General features: G+C 37.6%; 1 protein-coding gene across 1 annotated transcript in view; it reads right to left on the reverse strand.

The window, feature by feature from the left end:
* The window catches only part of LOC101619472 (zinc finger protein 791-like), an 82,903-nt gene extending 66,565 nt beyond the window's left edge, over window positions 1–16,338 (reverse strand). Inside the window, exon 1 of the mRNA XM_012729317.1 lies at window positions 16,199–16,338. Coding sequence (XP_012584771.1) covers window positions 16,199–16,201 — 3 coding nt within the window. The 5' untranslated portion in view covers window positions 16,202–16,338. The remainder of the gene's footprint in view (window positions 1–16,198) is intronic.
* Between the last annotated feature and the right edge of the window lie 2,376 nt (window positions 16,339–18,714).

Raw genomic sequence — 18,714 nt, forward strand, 5'->3', positions numbered from 1 at the left:
TTTGCTTCTAGGTATTTTATGGTTTCTGTTCTTATGTCTAGGTCTTTAATCCACTTCGAGTTGATTTTTGTGACTGGAGTGAGGCAGTGATCTAGGCTTTAGCTTCTTAGTGCTGCACTTTAACCCGCTGCGCCACCAGGGAGGGCCTCATTGTTCATTTTTATGCAATGTTTGATTTTTCCTTTCAGGTATAGTCCCCTGATTTTCCCACCACCCCTCTTTACTCCCCTGTTTTCACCCCTCCCCTCTCCCTTTCCCTGCTGAGATACTAACTCTAAAAAGGAACTAGATGGTATAGTTTTTTTCAGCCCCGGTGCTTTCCCAAATGTGAACTAAAGGCTCCCAAGAAACACCACTTCTCAGACATGGGTTATGAATACCAGTATAATGAGTTTTTCAGGAGAGAGAGAAGGCGACACAAAATACTAGGACTACCTAGTGAACAGCCCAAACATGAAGAAACTCACTTCAATGATTGGTCAGCAACATTTTCCAATGTTGCTCAGTTAAACTTTCAGGGAAAGATTATAATATAAAGGGGGAAATGTGAAAATATGACCTAATTAGGGGTCATTTTTAAGTGGGTCTACAGTAAGCCACTGCAAAAAAAGCCATTTTATTTTGTGCCAGACCACCACATTCCAAGAAGTCAATGAGAATGAGAATATTCTGTTACAAGGATTGATAAGATTGAATTTTTACTTACTTTAATTTGTCACTCTCTACATAAATGTTTTTAACCTTGTTACCCTTCCACCTGATCATTTTACCTTAATGATGCCTTCACCTAACCATTAAACTTTATCCTCTACTCCATACTCCATGATCTCATCCTTTCCCTCTGTTAAAATACCCTACTCTGTCTGTCTTCCAAACACTGAGTTCCTACTTAAATCTACATTATCTAAATACAAGTCTTTGATTACAAATAAATATTTGATTGCCTCAATAATAAACTGAGACCAAATTCTAGGGCAACAAAAGACTTCCTGTATCAGTCCTGGGTCTTGTTTAACAACAGTGGAATACAATGGAAAAATATATGGTTTAGACTCTTCTATGAAATTTCTAGATGACAAGGACAGGAAAGATAAAAGAAAGATACTAGATTAAATTTTAGGCTCTGTCATGAGTTCAGCAAATAGTAAATACAGACTAATCCCTAGTCAAATAAACTTAAAACTTCCTTCTAATGACCTACTTACCTTAGTTTCTTTTTCTCAGAACATCATGTCTGGCTTCAATGAAACAAACAAAATAAAATCACAGCACACTGAAAAACTTAATCATGAAAGAAACCAGAGGGAAAAAAACATCTGAGAGAAAATCAAAGAATTAAAGAGCAGTATCAATACTCCACCCCACTAAAAAAAATCCACAAACAAAAAACACCCAACACCATACAAGTAAGAAGTAAGAAGAGTGAAATATTCCAAAAAACCTATTTGGAATTCTGTGTCATGCAACAAGTCCTTCTCAGACAAATAAAGGGTGAGGAAAGTTGTCACCAATACACTTGCTTTACAAGAAACGTTGAAGTCTTCAAAAGGAAGGGAAATGATAAAAGCAGGAAGTTTTTGAGGAAGAATAAATGAAAGGAAATAACAGTGCTTCAAAAATCCTTCAGGCTCTCCCTGGTGGTGCAGCAGGTTAGGACGCAGCACAGCAAGCGAGCTGCAGCTGCTTCAGTGCGAGTTCAATCTCCTGCCCTGGAGATGACCCATATGGCATAGCAGACCTCTCCTGTCTCACCTGCTGCTCCCCTCAGCAGTGTACTTTGTTGATCTGCCTGTCCTGCTCCCCACTCTGTCTCTGGTAAATCCTCTCACTGCCCCTGCACCTATGGCCTGTACCCTAGTACTGTATGTATAAATAAAAATCTTTAAAAAATAAAACAAAAAACAAAACAAACAAAAACCAAAAATCCTTCATTACTTCCACCATTAGAGTTCTTGAAGCTAGAGCAACTAGACAAGGAATAAAAGAAATTAAGATTAGAAAAGAAATGAAACTATCTTTACTTGTCGATGATATGATAATATATACAGAAATACTACAGACACTTAAAACATTAAAAGCAATAAATATGCACAATGTGGTGATAGGCAGGAAAATCAGTATATAAAAATCTGTTGCATTCCTATAGATAAATGAGTAAGGGAAAGAAAATTAAGAAAAGGAAATCCTATGCACAATAGTCCCCCAAAGAGTGAAATATTTAGGAATTAAAAAAAAATGTTTATTTTTACATCATTTTGTGCCTTTTTCCTATCACCAAATCACCCATGTGTCATCACCATAGTCCAGTGTATGTCCCTCCCCCCACAGCTTTTGATCCCATTCCCCATTCCATCCCCATAAAATGTCTCATTTTATACAGTTGTTCATTATTATTATTATTTTCTACCCTGTTCCTTTATACTCCTGCTATGAGTGAAATAATCCAGTATTTTCCCTTTTCTTTCTGGCTTATTTCACTAAGCATGATCTTTTCAGCTCCATTCATGTTGCTGCAAAAGGCATGTATTTATTTATTTTTTTGGTTGCTGAGTAATATTCCATTGTATATATGTACCACATCTTTTTAATCCAGTCATCCACTTTTGGGCATTTGGTTGTTTCTATGTCTAGGAATAAAAATCTTTAAAAAATTTATTTATGCATATTAAGAACAAGGGTACAGGAGAGAGGTGGGGTAGGGTAGTGGTGAGAAGATTCACCAGAGACAGACTGGGGAGCAGAACAGGTGGAGCTCCTGAAATACACTGCTGAGAGGAGCAGTGGGTGAGACAGGAGAGGCCTGCTGCACCATGTGGGTCAGCTTCCTGGCCAGCTAGAAAAGAAGTAAAACTATTACTTGTAGATATGATAATATATAAAGAAATCCTACAGACTCTAGTAAAACATTTAAAACAACAAATAGTGCTGCAGTGGCTGGTGATAGCTTGATAGAGGTGTGTCTTTTATCCCTGAACCACCAGGGAGGCCCCTTGGGAATAAATTTAACAAAGAATGTGAAAGACTTATACAACAAAAAAGATAAGGCACTGCTGAAATAGAGAAGCTTCACAAAAAGGTGGGAAGATATTCCATGTTCATGAGTTCATAGTTAAAACAATTATCTTAACAAAAGTGAGATACAGATTCAATGTATTCCCTATCAAAATTAAATTTTTTTTAATAAAATAGAATAAAAGTTACTAAAATTTATATGAAAGCATGACTGAATAATTAAAACAATCTTGAGATTAAAGAAAAATATTACTTGACTTCTAACTCTATTACAAAAGTGACAGCAATTAAAACAGCATGAAATGCAAATAAAACTAGACACATTTATCAGCAGAATAGAGAATCCTAAAATACACCTATAAATCTATCAGTACAACTGATGACAAACGAGCAATGACTACACTATGGGAAAAGGAAAATCTATTAAAAAAATGGTGTTGGGAAAACCACATATAAGACAATGAAACGCCATCATTCTTAATTTAACTGCACTGTCATTATTTAAGTCCATACATAAACATAAATTAAAAATGGATTAAACATCTGGGTGGAAGATAAGAAATCAAAAATCAGAAAAGAAAACATAGTGACATATTTCACAATGTTACCGTTAAAGGCATCTTTGGGCGCTTGACCTCAACAGCAGAAGAAATGAAAGTCAAATAAACAAATGGAACATGTTAAACTAAAAAGCTTCTGAACAATGAAAGAAAATATCAGCAAAACAAAAAGGTTATCAAATAAGAGAAGATATTTGCACATCAACTGCAACAAAGAGTTAACATCCAAAGTATATACAAAATTCATGAATTCAAGAACAAAAAATAAACAGCCTAATTGAAGAATGAGCAGAAGACCTGAAGATCTCTTTCCAAAGAGGATATGAAATGGCCATGAAAAATGTGCTAGGGAAATGCACAATGAGATATCTAAAACCTGTGAGAATTGACATGGAGAGGAGCCCAGGACTAGTAACAAATTGGTGAGGATGTGGAGAAAAAAGAAACATCATCTACTCTTAGTAGAAATGTAAATTGGTGCAATTATATTTGCCCCAGAAGAAAACAGTGGTTTCTTCAAAAAGCTGAATTTAGAAGTAACACTTCTGAGTATCTATTCAAAGAATATAAACTCATTAGCTCAAAAGCATAATGTTTATTGCAACATTATTTATGAGATGCTAAATAAGGAAACAATGTAAATGTTGATGACTGGATAAAAAAATGTGGCCTATATTTACAACAAAATACCATTCAACTATGAAAAAAGATGCAATTTTGCTGTCTGCAGCAAAATGGAAGGAACTTGAGGGCATAATGCCAAGTGAAAAAACAATATGAAAAAAAAAACCAAATATGGGGTGATTTAATTTGATTTTACGATATAAGGAAACAAAGTAGATGGACAAACAAAATAAAAATAAACCCATGGACTTTGAAAACATAGCTGAAGTTACTGAGATCAAGTGCCCAAAGATACTTTTAATGCAGAGGGGAAGAGGTTAGGAGATGGGAACAAAGATAAAAGATGTCTGATGGACAGTGGATTTTTAAAAATTTACTTATTTTACAAATATATATTTTACATTATTCTTCATTTTGTACATTTTTTCATCTCAGTTGTAATCCTGTGGACTTCCCACCACAAATTCACCCATGTGCCATCACCATAGTCCCATGTGCTCTTCCCACCCGTTTTGTTCCCTTTTTCTCCCCCATAGACTATCTCTGGTTTATAGTTGTAAGTTAATGTTGTTCTTTACTTTATTACAATTACTATATATGTGTGTATGTATATATATGTGTATATATATGTGTATACATATGTGTGTATTTCCCCCCCATCCCTTACACTCCTGCTATGAGTGAAACCATCTGGTATTTTTCTTTTTCTTACCGGATTATTTCACTAAAGCACAATCCTTTCCACTTCCATCAATGTGGCTGCAAATGGCATGAGATTATCTTTTTTGATTACCTTTTTTTGTAATATCCCAGTGTGTATATATACGTCACATATTCCTGATTCAGTCATCTATATTTGGGCATTTGGGTTGATTCCACATCTTTCCTATTGTAAATAGGGCAGCAATAAACATAGGGGTGCAGTTGTCTTTCTTAATTATTGTTTTTATGTTCTTTGGGTAGATACCTAGGAGTGGAATTGCTGGATCACACGGAAGCTCCATTTTTAGCAGTTTTAGAGAAACCTCCACACAGCTTTCCATAGTTGCACCAGTCTGCATTCCTACCAGCAGTGTAGGAGTTTTTTTTCTCTACACCCTCGCCAACACTTATTGTTGCTTCTTTTTTTAAAATTTAAATTTAACTTGTATTTAAATTTAAACCCCAAAGTAAACAAAATAAAAATCTTAATCTGACAGACAAAATAACTACCAGGACTTCCCTGGTGGTACAAGAGGTTCAGTCTTAACACTATGAAGCTATTGGCAGCCACTGTAGCATGAGTTTGATCCCCGGCCAGGATGCTAATCCACATGGTGAAGCAGATCTCTTCTGTCTCTCCTGCTGCTTCCCTCAGCAGTGTATTTCAGTCAATATGCCTACTCTGCTCTCCACTCTTGTCTCTCATGAATACTCTCACTACCTACCCCCCCCACCTTTGGTCTACACCCCCTTCTTTTGTATGCATAAATAAAATACATCTTCAAAAATAATACTATCTACAGTGTGTACAGTAATTATAGCTTATGGGTATGTGAAACAAATGATAAGACATGGTAGAGGGAAGGAAGAACTGGGAATGCTCTATGAGTAATTTATACAACGGGATAAGTGGTTTAGTATTACTTGAGAGAGTATTTAAGTTGATTGTAAATATATCACACGAACTCAAGAGCAACCAACAAACAGTAAAAAAAAAGTATAACTGGTATGCTGAAAGGGAAAAAAATTGAATCAAATATGATCTATCAAATCCAGAGAAAGTAGGAAAAAATTAAAGAAAACACAAAAATGATGATAAATATTAATACAATATTATCACCTCTATTAATCCCATTGTATCTTAGAAGTCAAAGACCGAAATATAACCACTGACAGACACTGTTACAGTAGAGAAGCAGCAGTACATATGGTGGTAGAACACACTGGGGTAAAGTGGATAGAAGTCGCAAGGAGAAACAGATGAACTCACTCTTCCATTCAGGGACTTCAATACCCTTCTGATTATTAAAATAAGAGAAAGAACAAGAAGAAAATCAGGAAATTCACAGTTAAACAGAACAGTAGCAGAGAACAACTCTATGTCATTGAAAATTGTGTATCATTTTATCAAATACTACATATACATATTCTTCTTAAGTCATCCCATGGAAAATTCATGAAGACAGAATACATTTTGAGACACAAAACACACCACTACCAAATTTGAAAGAGATGTTGTGGGACCCTTCACCTCATGATGCTGTCTCACCTGCGAGGCCAAGGAAGCCAGCAAGTCCTGCACTCTACAGAACCTGCAGCTTCCAGGTTCCTGCCTCCATGGAGTACCTCATTAGCATCCAGGGTCCCGACTATGTCCTTTGGCCACCAACTGGGTGGCTGCTAGCAATGTTGGCCAGATAACGGACGGGAACGACAAGATGTTTATGATAAGTGAAAAAATCTTACAGCTATGGATTGGAAAGAGTGGAGACACTGCAGCTTGCAGAGTATATTCAGAAAAATGTAAAACTTTGTAAGATGCAAAATATTTAGGCACTGTCTTCCAGAGCAACACCTAGTTTCAACAGTGAAACCTGGCTGTTTTCGGAGTTGGACCCCATACTACATCAACCTCCTCTGGGTTGGCTAGATAAGCATAAAGGTCCATCACTGTACTGTATGGACTACCTGGCCACCTTGGCCAAAGTGCCTTCTGAGACCAACACCACACACTCTCTCATGTGAGAGGGCAACAGACTTTTTAGGAAATATCAAGAGGAGCTCCAGAAATGCTTCACCCTGAGCCTGCCAACTTTCAATATTTTAATCACTGACAAAAATGGCACTCATGGCCCTCCCTTGTGGCGCAGCGGGTTAAAGCACAGCACTGAGAAGCTTAAGCCACTTCCGCATGAGTTCGATTCCCGCGTGCCCCGGAGGAGATCCACATGGCGTGGCAGACCTCTCCTGACCCGTCCGCTGCTCCCCTCAGCAGTGTACTTCGTTGATCTGCCTGTTCTGCTCCCTGCTCTGTCTCTGGTGAATCCTCTCACCCTCCGCATTTCTGGCCAGTACCCTAGTTCTATATGAATAAATAAATCTTTAAAAAAAAAATGGCACTCATGCATTGGACAACACTTCTTTCCCTAACCAGGTCTTCAAAGGCCATACCCTCCTCCTCCAAGGGGACTATTTTTGATAGGCTCCTTTATTGTTTTCTAGTCTTGACATGCAATCTTAATAAGTAGTTAAATCTGAAACTGGTTAGATACAATAATTTTTTTTGAAGAATAAAAATATCACAAAATACTCTCAGACCACAAAGGCATTGAACTAGAAGTCAGTAACAAGAAGACAGTCAGAAAATTCTTAAGTATTTGGAGATTAAAAAGCACATTTCTAAGTTGCAGATCAAAAAAATCCCGAGCAATTAAAAATTACTTTGAACTAAATAAAGATATCGTCTATAGGAAAGTTCATATCACTTGAAAAGAGTTATAGCCATTGATCTTTCAAAGCTAGAAAAAAGGCAAATTAAACTGAAAGGAAGCACAAGATGAAAAATAGTAATAAGAGATCAATGGAATTACAATCACTTGAAAAAAAATCAACAAAATCAAAAGGTGGTTCTTTAAGAGACTAAGATCAGAAATGATAGGAAAGTGAAAATGCAAATGCATTTGACACAAAATCCAAATCTATTTATGGTAGGAAGTGGAAACGGGGGGGGGAACTTCTTGGAAATTATCTTCTATAATAAATCTGTAGCTAGTATTATATTTAAGAGAAATTAGGTGCTTTCCTGTAAGATCAGGAAGAAGACAATGATGTCCCTTTTCTCTGCAGCACCAGTCAATACCCTGATATAAATCAAAACTAATACAACATAATGAGAAAATAAATAATATACAGAACTGGAAGTAAGTGATGAAACTGTCTTTGTTGCATTTGATGTGATTATCTATGGAAAAGTCCCAAAGAATCAACAACAAAGAAAAACCCATGAAATAAAAAGGTCAAAAGACAGAATGTTAATATATATAAAAGTCAAGCACTTTCCTAAGAGAGTTACACAAATATAGTAAATTGACTTTTGATAAAGGATCAAAGTAAAAAGAATCTATGCAGAGATCTTAAAACTGACAAATATTAATGTAAAGTGTATCATAGAGCTTATGTAAAGTGCAAATCCATAAAACTTCTAGAAGATAACACAGGAGAAAATCTAGGTGACCTTGGATTTGGTGAGTACTTTTTAGATATAAAACCTACAGATGTATGAAAGAAAAAAAAAATAGGGTTGACTTGATTAAAATAACAAAATTGCTTAATGAAAAGCAACTTTAAGAGATTTAAAATACAAGACACAGACTGGAAAATCTTTGCAAAAATTCTTTTCTGAGGGTTCAAAATGTCCTAAGAACCTTAACAGAAGCAACACAATTAAAACTGGACAAAAGATTTGAATATACACTTCACCAAAGAACATAAAAGCAAGATAAATAACATATTGAAAAGATTCTCATCATTACCTGTCACTAAGAACTGAAAAAAATATATAATGTTTAGTGCAATGGCTAAAATTCAAAACATTGAGAACAAAATCAAACAAGAACCCTCATTCACTGATGGTGGGCATGGAAAATGGTATGCCGACTCTTGAAAATGCTGATTCTTGTATGTTAGAAAACATACAAGAAACCTACACATGAATGTTTCTGTAAGTGCTTTATTCATGATTCCAAGACTTATGCCAAGATATCCTCCCTTAAATAGATGGAAAAATAATCACCAGTAATTCCATATAGAAGTACTATTTGATAATAAAAGAAATACGGTATCAAGCCAAAAGACAAGAAGAAACTTTAAAATCCTATCACTAAATGAAATCAGCCAATATAACAAGACTATATGCTTTCATAATTCCATGTATTCATGAATATACCATTTGTTCTGGAAAGGGCAGAATAATGAAATAGTGAAACATTTGTGGTTGACAGGGATTTGGGTATGGTAGAGAGGAACGAATGTGCAAGTGGAGCTCAGGGCACTTTTTCAGGGCAGTGAAAAGTGTTGTAGATGATACAGAAATAAGCGACAAAGAAACTTTCCATTACCAAAGACCAGGGAGTGTGTAACATTAAGAGTCAATACAAACATAAATTGTGGAATTTAATATATCAATATTGATTCATCAAATATAACAAATTTACTGCAGAAAACAAGATGTAAAAAGTAGCATAAACCACGTGGTGGCAGAAGGGTTTTACGAGTACTCTTTGTATTCTCTAAGCAAGTTTCCGATAACACTAAAACTGCTATAAAGAAAAGTCTATTAGGAAAAAAATAGTACGAAGAAAGATGTGTTAAAATTCACTCTTGATGACTCATGACTGAGAAGAAGCCCTCTATTATTCAGCTGATTTGAACTTATTTCAATTAATCATTATGGTACTTTATGAGGCCTGACCTCAACACTTGAGAAACACCTACTGAACGCTTGCTCTAGAACCAGCATTTGTATATTCTGAAGTAAAACGAGTGCCTTCATTTCTATCAGCAAGCAATTTCTGGAACTCCCATGTAGGTCAGAAATGTCCTGGTGAGGCTTTGCACTGCAGCTCTCCACTTGTGTATGTAGGGACAGTATTTTGGTTTATACTGTTAATAACTGTGAGACAAGAGATTCCCAGAGTTCTTATACCATGAAAGGGCAACTCTTAAAGAATCATTTAAATATTACAAAGCCATGAAGATGGTGCTAACTGCTGGTCAGTGCTAAGATGGCTGACTAATATTTGGTCAGTGAGTAGATCCTTGGTTTCCAGGCCCAATTAAAGGAAAGAAAGCAGCAACTCAGCCTGAGCGCCTTCATACACAAATGTGGCGGTGATATTCTTAAGGTTTATGAACACGAGTTCACTTAGGTGCTCCTACGTTTCCTTCCCAGGGAGTCTAGGGGTGTGGGACAGCATTGACCTTCAGCATCATGACATCTGCCAAAGGACTGAGGAAAGGGCAGGACACCCCTCCTTAGGAGGCTATGCCAGAGGGCCATGGTTTAGCTTTATCTTAAGTCAAAAGGGTTCCAGGTAAGGGAGCTGTATTCCTGACATACTTTTTATAACCCCAAGGCAGAGTGGGTAGATGGATGAATTATGGATTCCATGCTCAGGGCCATCTATTTTTAGGGTAGTTTCACAAGTTCTGACAACTGCAGTTCATGACATTTAGTTTGCATTCTAGGCAGTTTCTTGATTGAGAGGCCAATGGATGACTTAAGGGTAGCGTGGGTAACCGTAGGAGTCAAGAGAGATCAGTGATGTTTCTACTATGAAACAGTCTTAAGGCACTAACAGGAATGACTGCTGTACCACAATTTGATGGGTAAGGGCTTTTTTTTTTTATTTTGTGGTAGAGTTAGCATTCAGTCTGGACCAATTTGCAAATAACACTATAAATGAGCTCCAGCAAATTTTGTCAAGAGGAGTATGTTCCTTCCAGGACACCAAAGTAACTTAAACAATGTTATGTAAACTGAAAGGAACAATAAACTAATTTTCACCATGTGAACTATACTGATCATCAAAATATTTTTAGCAATTTAGCATGTCAGGGCCACACAATAAGTGAGCTCCAGTGCAGTCCATTGTTCATGGGCTCTTTTTTCAGTATTTTTATGTCCCGAGTGTCCTCAGAAGAGTACATCTGTCAGTGTAATGTCATACCTGTGCCCCTGGAGCAAGGTGGCATGCTTAAGACCTTCTCTGTGAACTGTGCATGGTGGCAATATTGTTGTGGTTCCCTTAGGGCAACCAGGTAAAGGTGTATCATGTCCCTTTGGAGATGAAGGTTAACAGCTGAAAGGATGTTGAAACAAGACTCTGAACAGAATAAACTAAGCCAAACTATGACAGCAAGATATTTTCCATTTGCTGACTGGAAGGTGTCAGTAATTTTCATCATGATAGGGGGACTGAAAAGAGGGGCTGATTTGGATGACTGCAGTCTCAAAGTTGCAGAAATTGACTGTGAGGTATCATTCATGATGTCTAGGTTTAAGAACAGGCCAAATTTTTCTTTTAAAAGGAAAAAAACATCTAAAACTTTACTAACTAAGCATTATAAAATGGGTATCAATCCTTGAAGTCCACATTGGGCCATACTAAGTAATTTACGGGAGCGATCAGGATTGGGTTCAACTTTGTGAATATAATTTGAAAGCACAAAGGACTAAATTAAATCTTAATTTGCAACTCATTTGTTTAGATCTTTCTTGCTTGGTAAGTGAGATTTTAATACAATGAGTCCTATGACAATAGAGAACTTAGGTGAGACGGTCATTTTTATTTGTCCCTTATTTATATTTGGAAACTTGGCACCTTGTTTAAATTTAGAAACAAGTACCTTATTTAAATTTAGTGGGATTCCTGCTATATCTGAAATTTGAGCACTACTATTGACTATCTTCATGAATTAGTGTGTTACATCAGCGAGCAAAATTAATCTGGAATGTATGTCACAGGTGCTCAATGTCAATAGTGCCCATTTGTCATTTTTGTTATGCAGATTCTTATTATGTTTTGGATTTCCAAGAGTCATGTTGTAGACCTTTGTTTCAGTATTTTGTTTTCTTCTTTCCTGTCCTTCCCTTATTTTGTATTTCAGATTACTGAATATACTTTGGGGAGGGGGGTATCTTGTTTAGCCTGATTTTTATAAACCTCTAAAGGGACTCACATCATTTCCATCAGGGCTAGGAAGTCCTCTTCCCACATGGCAATTAAAGAGTTTGTGGGAAGGAGGGGGCAACTTCTTTCGAGGCATTCATATAATCAAATGGGACAGATTGACAAGAAAAATATATTCAACAGTATGGGAGAAACCCAGTAAAACTGATTAACTCACCAAAATGTTTTAAATCATCTCCTTAAATTATTTCAGCTTAATACACAGGATGTTGGGGTGGGAGGTAAAGGACAAGGTTATTTATAGCAAGAAAGGCATAGTATACAAAGATGATAAGACTGCTACACTGCCTCCCCCCAGTAAGAGACAAAGATATTTGGTCTTCCTTGTACAGAGAAAGGGACACACCTATAAAAGGGACATACTTTACCCATGTAAGTGTCTTTTGTAAGACATTCTGCATTCCATCCTGCATCAAAGTCTTTCCTTATACCAAAAAGACATATTTTGGGGGTGAAGAATTTGTTCCTTCCAAGTTTAAGGACTCCAGGCTCATGTCGTTTGAATGGATCTCTTGGTTGTGCCACAGGGGTACCTTGGGTGTTGGGACAGTCATATCTATGCGTAGTAGACAGCAGGGTAGTTACATAAAGTTCTGGGGTATCCTGTCATTAGTCAATCTCTGTCTATCTAATGTCTTCCTTTCCCACTCTGTTCTCTCTTTACAAATATCCCTACCAGGAGTGACTACCTGAGGGACATCTCTCCTCAATACTGTTATATGGTTGGCCTGTATCACAACCCAGATAAGGTCACAGTTTTATTTTAACACACATTGACCCAGGACTACCTTAAAGAGAGCCCTAACCCCATGGTCCAGCTCCCAAAGGAAAGGAATTGTCCAAGTGCCAAATCTGGCTAAATCAAGAAGTAAGGCCTGGTGAGGTCAACCAAACAAAACAAGCTCCGCAGTCCCCAGCAGCTCCGCAGTCCCCAGTGAATCTGCTGTCAGGGAGCAGGTCAGGTGAGTATGACCTGGTCACCTGCAGAGAAGTGGTATCAGTTGGTATGGTGCACATGTAACTAGAAGGGAGGAAAAGGCTTAGGACTCATTAAATAGTAGTTGGAGGACAGGGCCTGTCTTTCAAGCAAACATGAAATGATAGAGGTGGTTACTGTGGGTCAGGGCACACATAAGCTCCTACACACTGATGGGGCAGAGGAGGGTGATGGCAAGGGCACAGGTTAGATGGCAACTTTGTCTGACTGCTCATTATAAGGACAAACATGGGTAAGAAAAATAAATATTTGCAAGGTACAAGAAGTGATTATGACTCCTTATGGGTGAGCAATGGAGGGGAATAGAATGTTCTCCTTATCTCTTATCTTACACACTTACCTTCACATGAATTAATATTTAAAATAAACTGAGTAGTTTATATGTCACATTTTCCTATTGTTATTATTTTTAAAAGATTTAATATTTATTTCTGCATACAAGAACTGGGTTGTGGACCAGAGGTGTGGGGTTGGATGTGTGGGAGAACCCATTAGAGATAGTAGGGAGCAGAACAGGCAAATCCACTGAAATACACCACTGAGGGGAGAATCAGGGGAGACAGGAGAGGTCTGCTGTATCTTGTAGGTAAGTTCCCTGGCCAGGGATTGAATTCATGCTGCAATGGCTGGCAATATCTTGATAGTGCTGAGACTTTAACCCTTGTGCTATCAGGGAGGCCCCTTTTACTGTTTGTTTTCAAACAACTTACTTTGGCTTTTAAAATTTAATTTTTACTTTTCTATATATGAAACTATTATATAAGATTTAATCCTTTAAGAGCTACTGGTTATAAATATTTAAAGCCTAAAAATGAAAAATTTCAAAATTCTAATTGAAACAAGAGGCATCATGCTGTCTTGTTGAAAATGAGACAACAGGCCCAAATCGGAGTCACCTGTGTTAAGTCCCAAGTGAGCAACTAGAGATTTAATACCTGACCTAATGTAATTTTTCCCCTGGGTAAGCTGGAATTTTGTGGTCAGCACTAATGTGGTAGTTTACTCAATAGAAAGAGTAGTATAATTACAATGTACTATGAATTTGGTTTTAATTTATTAAATTAGGATTTTCAAAGATTTCATAAGTTTTAAATAGTTTTTTTCTCCTATCAATTAAAATAGAAATTCATGTGCTTGATAATATTATAACTGTTAAAATTTCAAAGTTATTTAAGGTCATGCAGATACAAAAACTGACCTAGAAATGTAAAATCTACCTGAAAACTCAAGCAAACCCTCTTATATCTTGAGGATTTCTTGCCCAAAAGGAACATATATTGTTTGGTTCCATAATTTCTTGCCTGCTCCCACTGTTATCTCACACAGCTTACATTTTTAAAGCCAAGGTATGAAAGAATAATGACAAGCAGAGTTAAGCATTTCAATATTCAATTTACAACAGCATGAGGTAAGTTGTCTGATTCTCTGTAATTCAGAAAAAGTTCCACATTCCTAAGTTTGTAGTTTAGATTACTCCTTTTGAAATAAAGTCTCTCAAGTTGGTCAGTCCCTGTAAACACAGGGCAGTGATACTCAGCAGTCACAACGAGAAGCTCCACACCCTTGCTCCTCTCTTTATAAGCTGGGAAGAACCTCTTCTCCCAGGCTTCTACTCTTCCAGTTCAAGGTTCTAAGTCAAGTAACTCCCAAATTCCTGAACCTTTTGTTAGCAGACAGACTTTCTGATCTTTAGAGGCTTTCCAACCTGCACAAATGATACCCTGATCACATCAATACCTTGGATGCAACTTCAAGCCTACATATACATACAGACCCAAGTAGATTAAAATTGCAATCTTAAAAAATGTCAATCCTGCTTGTTACTCCATCAACTGCTGAACAGTCCCTGTTTTCTAGGGCTATGAAGTAAGAAAGGTCCTTCCATGGTAGGTGTGAGCCACTTTCAGAGGGAGGAAGAAACAACTGGCCTTGCAGGCTTTAAAGGGAGCTCAAAAGGGAGACAGTGTCTGCAGGCCCTACTTCCCAGAGTTCCTCTCCACCAGTAGTAATATTTTAAATACACAAACTCAGCACTTGAAGAATCTAGCAAAATCACATAACCCTAGTCTTTATGTACAACAGAAGAAAGAACATTATAAGGCTTTTTCTCTAGTTCAAGAAGAAAACCCACAAAAATATTTTCCTTTCAGAAAACAAATAATAGCTAATTATTTTTGTGGCAAGAATTTGTTTCAGAAACAATCATAATTTAACACATAGGTAGATGTGTGTCCCTAAGCTCTGACAGTAGATTGCAAATCACCTAAAATAAAAAAACAGACCTCAAATACTGCTACATCTGCTATGGTAAAAAAAAAAAAAAGTAAGAAAAACAAACATATTACCAAAAGAAAGGATTATAGTATATTTTCATTGTTTTTCTGAAATTTACTTCTTGTTTCTTTGGTTTCTTTGGAAATACTTTTAACTTTCTCTCAATATCTATTGATTAAATTTTATTTTACACTTACTGTAAAACAGAGACTTGGAGGAATGTGAAAGAAGTCACAAACTCAGGGAGACAAAGCAACAGTAAGAACAGGTCACTCATAAAAGTCTTTAAAAAAGAATTTCCACCCAAGTGCGTTCCTATGGGATATCTGTGCCCAAAGAAGATTCTGGGCAAGTATTTTATACGTGTAGTTTAAGGCACTACTTAATTCTGTGAACTATCCATAGGAAAAAAAAAAAAAAGAGGCATTCATGTCTTTGCAGATACATACTAAACAAAATACTGTGTTTGCTTGATATACACACGGAGGGCAAATAGTTAATAATGTTGTTACAAACTGGAGAGGGGAAGGTGGTGTTTGAGAACTCGGGGAAAGATCTAGAAATTTAGAGGAGTCAGGGTAAAAAATTTGAGATCCTGTTTCCCAAACATAAAGAAAACTCAGAAAATGAGTGTGCCTTGGGGAGAAAGAATGGGCTAGAGACCGCATAGATCCACGGTCCTCCTACACATGACCCGCGCCCCCTCCCCCACAAGACCAAGTTAGTATTTCCCCCTGAAGACCCTTCCCGTGGTTACGGCACAATCTGGGGAGACTCGGGGTGGGGATGGGCCCACAAAGCTGCTCAGGGAGACCCCAGGGCCAAATATGCCACACGCAGGGATCAGGCCGGATACCCTTGGTGGCGCCACTGGTGGCCTCAGGTCCTCTTACTCCAGAACGGACCACAGGAAGCACTGGATCCCATCAGGGCCAGTTGCGACCAGTTCCAACCAGCCCTTCCGCCCCCATTTTCGACACCTGGCTCCACACACTCACCATTTTTCGGATTTTTGGGTACGTGATCGTCAATCCTAGCTCTCCTGCCGCAAGCGCAGTTCACAGCAACAAATGATGTCTAGTCACCAGCGGCCTTTCAAGGAGGGCAAGAGGTGACCTGCAGCGCTGCCAGAGCCAGTGGCCAAAACAAGACACGACAAATACGCAGTCCACACTGTTACCCAAGCATCCGAGTGTTGACCCTACGTAAGTTTCTGGCGACTTCCTTGATTGGACAGCTGAGAGGCCACACCCACTCATGCCTGAGTGACAGCAGGTTGGAGGTCGTGTCTTTGAGCCGACCTTGTCCAGGCATTGGACTGGAGCCTGCCCTCTCCAAGGACTTTGTATTTAACCATAAAACTGCCAAGCTACTTATGGAATTGTGGTTCTTCGCAAATGCAGACACTTAAAAGGGACCCCAAAGACTTTGCCTCCAGAGGCCCCAAATCTTCAGACACTGCATATATGATTAAACTGAAGCAAAGAAATCTCTAGAAAACATTTTTAATGTAATTCCATTATTATTTATCTGCTGAAAGAAACCAAGGGGAAAATAACATGGTACAGATATGAAGAATGTAGAGTTAGGATGCTGTCTGTGGGACAGCATTGGGAGACCCTCAATTATCATCCCACAGTTTACTTAAGGATATTGATGATGATCCTTAAGATGTTTATATTGTTATTATTAAATTTTATCTCAAAACATTTTGTGCCCTCTTTTCTGAATATATTTGACGATAAAATTTTTAAGTAGTTACACTTGGGTAAGAACATAATGTGTATATTTTTACCCTGTATGGTTCATTCATGTTTGGGGGGCAAGAACTGGTAATAATTCAAGTGTGTATTTAGAAAGAATGGGTTATATAAACACCATTGTACTTTTTAAAAACAAAAGGCATTCCAGATCTATCTGGAAACCTGCCATTAGAACAAATAAACAAGGTGTATTGCTGTGTGGGTGTGTGTGTTTTACATTTTACATATATGAATTAACATGATCCCTAAGACTCCTTTAGATAATCTATAGAGATAGGTGGCCCCAACCCCCAAGGTGTTGCTGAATAGTAGAAACTAACACACACCAAGTGGAATTAATAATAAAATGGAGGTAGAGCAAATCTCTTATACTGGTAGGAAATTGCTTGAGTGAGAAAGGAAAGTATCCTGATCTGGTTTTTTTTTTTTTAATTGAAATTACAGTGGATGTGTTAGGGCTAGAGTTTATGAGGAGAGAGGGGACTTTCATGCCAGTGCCAAAGGATAAAGAAAGCCAGGCTTTCTTGTTAATTCACATACATTTGGGAGAAAAGGAGAAAAAAAGTGGGATTAGGTCCTTAATTAATTGTTTACACACACACACACACACACACACACTATCCTTTTGCTCCTCCAGTTCCTGGCATAGAACTGGTGAAATTCTTGTAATTTTCTGAATGATAAGAGTACTAGCAGCATCTGTTTTAAAAGTTGACCTTTAACTCTGTTCCTGACACACAATCCCTAAAGCCCTTGTAAATTGCTAAGTGATAAAACACTAGGAGTTCTGGCATTGAGGTGACTCTTGGGTTCCCTGCTGGCTGTTAGGTGGGGACTGGTCAACAGAAAAACCAAACTAGGATTTGAAATTTAGAATTTTCAGCTCTACCCCTCCCCCATCCTTCATAAAGGGGAGAATTAATGGAAATGGAGTTAATGATCAAACCTATCTACATGAGGAAGCCTCCATAACATTGCAATAGTATGCAGTTTGGAGAATTTCCAGGTCAATAAACACAGCTACATACCAGAAGGGTGATGCACCCTATTGCTATATGAACAGATGTCTCTGCCCTAGGAACCCTCTTAGACCTTTTCCTGTGTATCTCTTTATCTGGCTGTTCATTTGTATGTTTTGTTACATCCTTTAACAAACTGGTAAGGATGTTTCCCTGAGTTCTGTGAGCTACCATAGCAAATTAATTAAACCTACAAAGGGGGTCATGGAAACTTCTGATTTACAGAAAACTTGCATGGATAACCTGGGGCCTTGCTACCTGTGACTAGAGTCTGAGTGGGGTGGGGGCAGTCTTGTGGGACTGAGCCTCTCAACTCTGGACCTCACACTCTATCTAGGTGGATGGGGCAGAATGTATTAACATTGTAGGACACCCAGGTTTTTGCTATAGGGTAAATTTATTGTGATTTATAAGAAGTATGTATATATGTATGTAGGTAGGTATGTATGTATCTACCTACTTATCTACCTACCTACTTTTGGTTATTCAGCTGACTTAATATAGTTTTCATATATATTTGGCTCCCAAGTCACAGAGTGCTTGAAATTTTGTGAGTTATTACAGCAATGGGAGCATCTTTTTTCATATTATTTGGCCTGCTGTCCTCAGCTACTGTCAAGGCATTAGAGCCATAAAAACTTAAATGGAGGTTTTTTTATTCATAATGTGTCTACATTAATGAAAATAACTTTTGGAAAACACCTGTATTTGGGGGCTGGTTGTCAGAAAAAC

This window comes from Condylura cristata, unplaced genomic scaffold, assembly GCF_000260355.1.
Source record: "Condylura cristata isolate star-nosed mole 26May11 unplaced genomic scaffold, ConCri1.0 scaffold00024, whole genome shotgun sequence".
Lineage (NCBI taxonomy): Eukaryota > Metazoa > Chordata > Mammalia > Eulipotyphla > Talpidae > Condylura > Condylura cristata.